Source organism: Myotis brandtii, unplaced genomic scaffold, assembly GCF_000412655.1.
Source record: "Myotis brandtii unplaced genomic scaffold, ASM41265v1 scaffold1464, whole genome shotgun sequence".
NCBI lineage: Eukaryota > Metazoa > Chordata > Mammalia > Chiroptera > Vespertilionidae > Myotis > Myotis brandtii.
This window is the reverse complement of record NW_005355263.1, coordinates 67893-74560: the sequence shown is the minus strand read 5'-3', so window position 1 is coordinate 74560 and position 6668 is coordinate 67893. Positions and strand designations below refer to the sequence as shown.

Sequence of the window (6668 nt, the reverse complement as noted above, 5' to 3'; positions counted from 1 at the left end):
TATATTATTGCTTTCAGAGAGGAAGGGAGAGGAAGAGATAGATAGAAACATCAGTGATAAGAGAGAATCATTGGTCAGCTGCTTCCTGCATGCCCCACATTAGGAATCAAGCCTGCAACCCAGGCATGTGCCCTTGACTGGAATTGAACCCGGGACCCTTCAGTTCGCAGGTCGATGGTCTATCCACTGAGCAACACCAACTAGGGCTAGCAAACCTGTTTTGACTTCATTTTGTTTGGGTCATTTAAACAGAAAATGATTGGAACCATCAGATTGTTTTAGATCAGCGGTTCTCAATCTGTGGGTCGCGACCCCTTTGGGGGTCGAACGACCCTTTCACAGGGGTCTCCTAAGACCATTGGAAAACACATATATAATTACATATTGTTTTTGTGATTAATCACTATGATTTAATTATGTTCAATTTGTAACAATGAAATTGGGGGTCACCACAACATGAGGAACTATATTAAAGGGTCGCGGCATTAGGAAGGTTGAGAACCACTGTTTTAGATTTAAAGGTTAAAGATACATTTTATAACTGAAGTAGAAATAGGAACTAATTTTCCCTCTCACTCCGGTCACTTCCTATCCCTCTTTAAAAACCATCAACTACTTACTCCCCATTTCCTCCCTATCACATCCTAATGGCTGTGTTGAGATAGACTGGTTTGCTTATTAAAGTGAGAACTGGGTACCTTGATAGGTATAAGAGGGCCTCTCTCCTATCTGGGCTATCAGGGAGGATTCCCCAAGGGGATACAATTGAAGGGGCTATGGGAAGTCAGCCAAATTTGGGGTAGGGGATGCTCAATAACTAATTCATTTTCAGGGATATAGGTGGACTCTATGGTGATTTTCATATTTTGAATCTGAGCAAGTGTATGAATGGTGGTGTTAACCAAAATGGCTAACTGGGGAAAAAATGATTTTCTGGCAGCGGGTGAGTGGATATTATGATCAGTTCAAATTTGTGGTATGTTGCGTATAAGTGCGCTTTGAAACATCAGAGTAGGAATATTTTTTAAATAAATGACCCACTATCCAGGTCCAATGAGGGAGTAGAAAGAATAGATTTCAGAAACATATTCTGTAATTGCAATCAAGAAATTAAATAGCCACAGAAAATTCCAGTAACCCTCTAAGAGAACAGCTGAAGAAATGTTATAGATTGTACATGAATAACAACCAAGAGAATTTTATGGATGCTTCTTGCTTTTCAGCAGTTAGTATCCAAGTAAAATTTTTCATCTGGGTTTACTTTTGTTTTACTTAGGTAGTTTGAGGTGGGTTGAGAATAATATGAGCTTGTTTAATAATACTGTGGCTTAGTTGCATTAGAGTAACTCATTTTAATTTTACTAGGTAGGTACTGTTATTTGTCCAATGTTACAGAAGAAAACACTGAGGCACTTAGAGGTTAAATAACTTGCCCAAAGTCATGTAGCTAGCTAGTAAATGATAAAGTTGGGATTCATCTCTAGTCAGTCTGAATCCAAAGCCTCTTCTCAGTTTTTAAAAAAATCCTATATCTATCTGTAACTATATCTCCTGTTATGTAAGTTATTTGAAAACTTTATTTAATGATAAAATTGTTTAATCATTCTCCTAATTGTAGACATAAATATTGTGTTTAATTTGGTGCCTACATCTCCAGTTATATTTTTAGGATACATTTCTAGAAGTGGGTTCCTCTAAGGCTCCTTAAAACATATCTCCAGAAAAGCTCAAATAATTTACAAGCTGCATGTATTTTTTAAAATTCCACATAGAAGTATTTTTCAGTACCATAGTGTTGCCTAAACCAAGACAAACAGGAGAACTCAGGAACATTATGAGGAAGATGGTGGTTGGGATAATGAATCATAGAGTGTTAGAGCAGGAAGGAACTCCAGGTTTTACCTAGGACATCTTTTCTCTTATTAATTAAGAACTAAGGCCCAAGAGGTTAAGGACATGCCCTGAACCATAGCACTAATTAGAGTCAGGGTTAGGAGAAGAACCCGCACTATGTGATCTACTGAGCTGGAGTCCCTTGGACGGTTCACATGGTTCAGGATGTGCTGAAATGTCCATTTGGGGTGTTGAGTAGATATTCAAGAGAATTTTATCATCTGAGTCAGTTTCACAGCCTCCTTTGAAACATCACAGTTGTGTCAGGGGGATGTGGAAGTAACCCAAAAGGGTCTGCCCTGAATTAAAAGGCCCACTATCCACCCAGGGAGATAAAGAACTCTGCCGGGCCAGGGGAACACCAAAGTCCCCTTTCATGGTAAGATCTACAAGGCTGATTCTGAACTCTCTCTTCCTTATTCCATAGATGGTATCATACATTTGAACAAAGGGCTGCTCACATAATTCAAAACTTGCACAATTCAAGACTGATTTTCTATAGCGCTGACCAAGAATGGAGAACATTTCTGTTTATTATTGCTTCAACATGCAGCAATTTACAATGGCTTTGCCTTGGTATCTATCTGGGTTAACAGCTGGGTTAATCTGTTAAGCCTCAAAGTTTCAATGACTTGGCACAATCAAGGGTTGAACAAAATCTGAAGCGGGCTGGTTAGCCACCCTCTATGTTGCAGACATGCCATGTCAAGGTTGCCAAGTCAGGGGAAGAGGTAAAGGAGTCAGGTAGGCCCTTACGTGACTCAGCCTGAAGGAATAAATGCCACAGACCATTGGCCAGAACTAGAAACATGGTTCTGATTGAACTGGAGGAAGGCTGGGAAAAGTGTGGAGGCGCACACAGATATTTGATGCACACTAATGGTCTCTTCCACACATTTGATTTTTGATACTTTGAAGTTACCTACTTTAAAAAATTTGTAGGCAATTTTATATCATTTCAAGTTTTAAACATAAGAGTAAAACTTTCATATTACTTTCCTTCACATATACTTAAGAAATCCTTTTGGGCTTCCTGTTAAAAACCACAAAATTTTTGCTTAATAGTTGTGAGATTTGGGTAAGTCTTTTAACTTCTCTAAACCTGTATCCCATTTTTTTTTAAAGTAAAAGAAATTTTATTTTGAATAATATACATATCATTAATTTTATTTATTTTTCATAGTGCATAGTGTATGTAAATATATAAGGAAAAATAAACATTAGGGATACCTATGGATTGAAGTATATGGGTGAAGAGGACTTTCAATATACCCATGAACAGGCTTAGAAGCATCACAGGACAGTATCCATTAGAAAAGAATAGAAACCATGCAAAAATATATCCAAATCATGGTGAGTAAGTGCAGTCAGTACAAATTATAGTTTCTTAGGTATAAAAAGTTTATATGTTCTTTGGATTGAAAAAATAATATATAAATATGTGGCATGGATAATCTGTCATTCATAGGTATGTTGTAAATATTAGGTGAGGTTATCATGGCACAAGGCCTAGAACAAGGTAAGTGTTCAAAGACTGAGAATTTTTCTTCTTACTGGTATTATTGATATTTCAGTGGATTTACTACTGTTGACAGTAATATCATTTCCTTAGAATCAATGGTGTATCCATAATCATCAGAAGACAAGGAATAAGCAATGTTTTGGCTAAGTTCTGGAAATAAAAGGTTTTCATCTTCTATATGTTCTTATCTTAGTAATCATGGGGAGTTTCAAGGGCCATGCCCTCCCCGGAACCTTCTTCATCATCATGGGTATTTGGTGGACTCTGAAGTGCATTCTGAAGTATGTCTGCAGAAAGCACAAGCGGACTTCCTATTTTGGCTCCAAAGCAGTATTCTATCGAATAGATATTGTGGAGGGAATCGTAATAATCTGCATGGCTGTAATTGGTGAGTGGACTATTTCAGTATTCTGTTTTCTCCTTTTGGCTATTTTCATATGCAAAGAGAAGATTTAATATCAAATCGAGAAATTGCTAACAGTGAATTTTTACTTTAAAAATATCTCTGAACATATATTCTAATTGTTATTTCTATCTTATATAATTGTTAGAAGGTGATACTTCATATTTATACAAAGGTTTATTCCTTAATAAGTTAGTCATGGTAATTAACTTGCCTGCCCACTCAGGGTTAATTTCCTTTATAGAATTAGCTGGAGCCTCTGAAATAATTTTATACCAAGTATTCTGATGCCTGAAAGAATAAACTTCATCAGAAAGCATTTTTCAAAATGACATCAAAATAATCAAGGGCTGCTCTAGCTGGTGTGGCCCAGTGGATAGAGCGTTGGCCTGCAGACTGAAGGGTCCCGGGTTCGATTCCAGTCAAGAGCACATGCCGGGGCTGTGGGCTCAATCCCCAGTGGGGGGCGTGCAGGAGGCAGCCGATCCATGATTCTCTCTCATCATTGATGTTTCTGTCTCCCTCTCCCTCTCCCTTCCTCTCTGACATCAATAAAAATATATATTTAAAAAAAATAATCAAGGGCTCATGGGAGAGCTTCAGGAATACCATTGTTAATAGTATGTACAAAGGGATAGGCTGAAGAAGACTTGGTTCATGCACTCATTCTTTTTGTGTGATTTCTAAATTGGAGAGGGAGGCTAGGTCTGACGACTTCTAAGGCCTTTCCATTGACTATATGATTCTGTGAAAATGTTCTATGTTTTTAGAATTTTACTTCAGTTTCTCCTCTATGAAGGGCAAAACCTCTTAATATTCCTTTGGTTTTCTTCATGCTTAATTCATGGCCATAGCGCTTTGCTATGGCCATCAAATTCCAGAACAACCATTTCCCAAGAGAGAAATTTCAATGTCAAATTCTATAGGTTAAGAAATAAAACAGTATTTTTAAGAAAATGCAACTGTGTAGCTGACTTGACCATATGCCATGTCTGACTGTGTTTTCTCAGTTATCCTTAATTGGGGAAAAGCTGAACCCTAGCATTTTTATGCTGAACCAAGCACAACTCCCTACTTTGTGGCAGCTACCCAGAGATACAGCGGGTAAGAAGGAAGTAATCAGCCTCTGGGGGACTGATATTATAAATAGAATCCCAAAGCATTCGGGGTTTATTTAGTTATTAAAGTAGGGACTAAAATCATCAGTGGAGCTGATCATGAAACTAAGTAGAACTAAAATCTTTAGCATTAAAAGTCTGAAATAGCTGTTTGACTGAATTGACCATCTTTGATTAAAAGTGATTATCCCAGTGGTCGGCAAACTGCGGCTCGCGAGCCACATGTGGCTCTTTGGCCCCTTGAGTGTGGCTCTTCCACAAAATACCACGTGTGGGAGCGCACGTACAGTGCGATTGAAACTTCGTGGCCCATGCGCAGAAGTCGGTATTTTGTGGAAGAGCCACACTCAAGGGGCCAAAGAGCCGCATGTGGCTCGTGAGCCGCCGTTTGCCGACCACTGATCCAAGCCAATATTTGAGCCTCTGAAATAAGCCTAAACCACCAGTGCTCAGCTCTTAGGCAACAGCCCAGAAATAGGAATTCATGTCACTTAAAAGGTCACTAGATTGGACTAAGCAGTGGGCTATTCCTCCTGCATCTTCCTGCTTTCTCGGTCACGTTATGAAGAGACTTACTAAAACTTTAATATGTTCTTCTACAGGTATGCTTGGAGAACAATTTATTCCTGGAGGGCCCCACCTGTCCTTGTATAACTACAAAGAAGGCCAGTGGGTCCAACTCCTGGGTTGGCATCACACCACCATGTACTTCTTCTTTGGGCTGACGGGCGTGATGAGCATCCTATGTTCCACCATCCGTTCACTTCCTACCTCTCTAAGCAAGTTAATGTTGTCAAATGCCTTATTTGTGGAGGGTAAGTAAGAGTGAGTATTTTCTTGTACCTTTAACTACTTTTGGACATTTGTCTAGCCCTTTATAATAATATTCCTTTAGTGTCTTGGTGCAGCCTTGGTCCACAGGGTTACCAATTTGGGCCATGGTGAGCTATTTGATGCCCTAGGTGGGATGTCAAAGATTCTCCCTCCCTACTGACTCATTTAGTAAAGCTGAGCTCGATGTAATGAAACACGAATATCCTAAAATGAGGAGACACAGCAGAGTAGCTTCCATAACCTACTAACTAGCCTTTTTTATATTGAGATAGTAACAGTCCACCATTACATGATAAGTAGGGTCCAACAAACTCAGTCACATAAAAATATGAGGTCCTGTTTTTGATAGATGAATGAAGAACAACATTTTTTGTTCAGTTGGTCACCCTGTTACTGTATGGGGAAACACTGCAAACAAGTGTTTAGTGATTTGTTTTCATTTATCGTTATTTGTAAAGAATGACTTGACTGTAGAACTAAAAAAGCCCCAAATTATCAGGAGGCAGTCATTTCCCAACTCCCCACCTTGCCTGCTACATGTGAAGATAAGAACTTCGGTCAATCCCTCTTTGAGAACAAGGGCTACATAAAAGGTGGGCACCAACAACCTGAGTCTTATTATCTCAGGATGTTGTGATGTTTTTAAGAAACATCTTTTATTCTTCATCGAAATGGAAAAAAGATGATGAAGCTCATCATTCCATGGGATTAAACAATGTAATTAGCTACTAATTCTTGGGAGCTTCCAGAGCATCTAGTGATTTATGTATATACTAGAGGCCCGGTGCATGAAATTCGTGCACTAGGGGGTGGGGTTCCCTCAGCCCAGCCTGCCCCTCTCACAGTCTGGGAGCCCTCAGTGGATGTCCTACTGACGGCCAAGTCTGGCAGGCAGAGG

General features: G+C 39.2%; 1 protein-coding gene across 5 annotated transcripts in view; it reads left to right on the top strand.

Moving 5' to 3' along the window:
* TMEM45A (transmembrane protein 45A) overlaps nucleotides 1-6668 on the top strand; it is an 82253-nt gene that overhangs the window by 62423 nt on the left and 13162 nt on the right. For 4 of the 5 annotated variants that reach the window (XM_005861233.2, XM_014535587.1, XM_014535585.1 and 1 more), the window contains exons 2-3: nucleotides 3609-3803; nucleotides 5539-5751. In XM_005861233.2, the coding sequence (XP_005861295.2) occupies nucleotides 3609-3803; nucleotides 5539-5751 (408 nt within the window). The remainder of the gene's footprint in view (nucleotides 1-3608; nucleotides 3804-5538; nucleotides 5752-6668) is intronic. The other variant, XM_014535588.1, reaches the window with a different exon arrangement.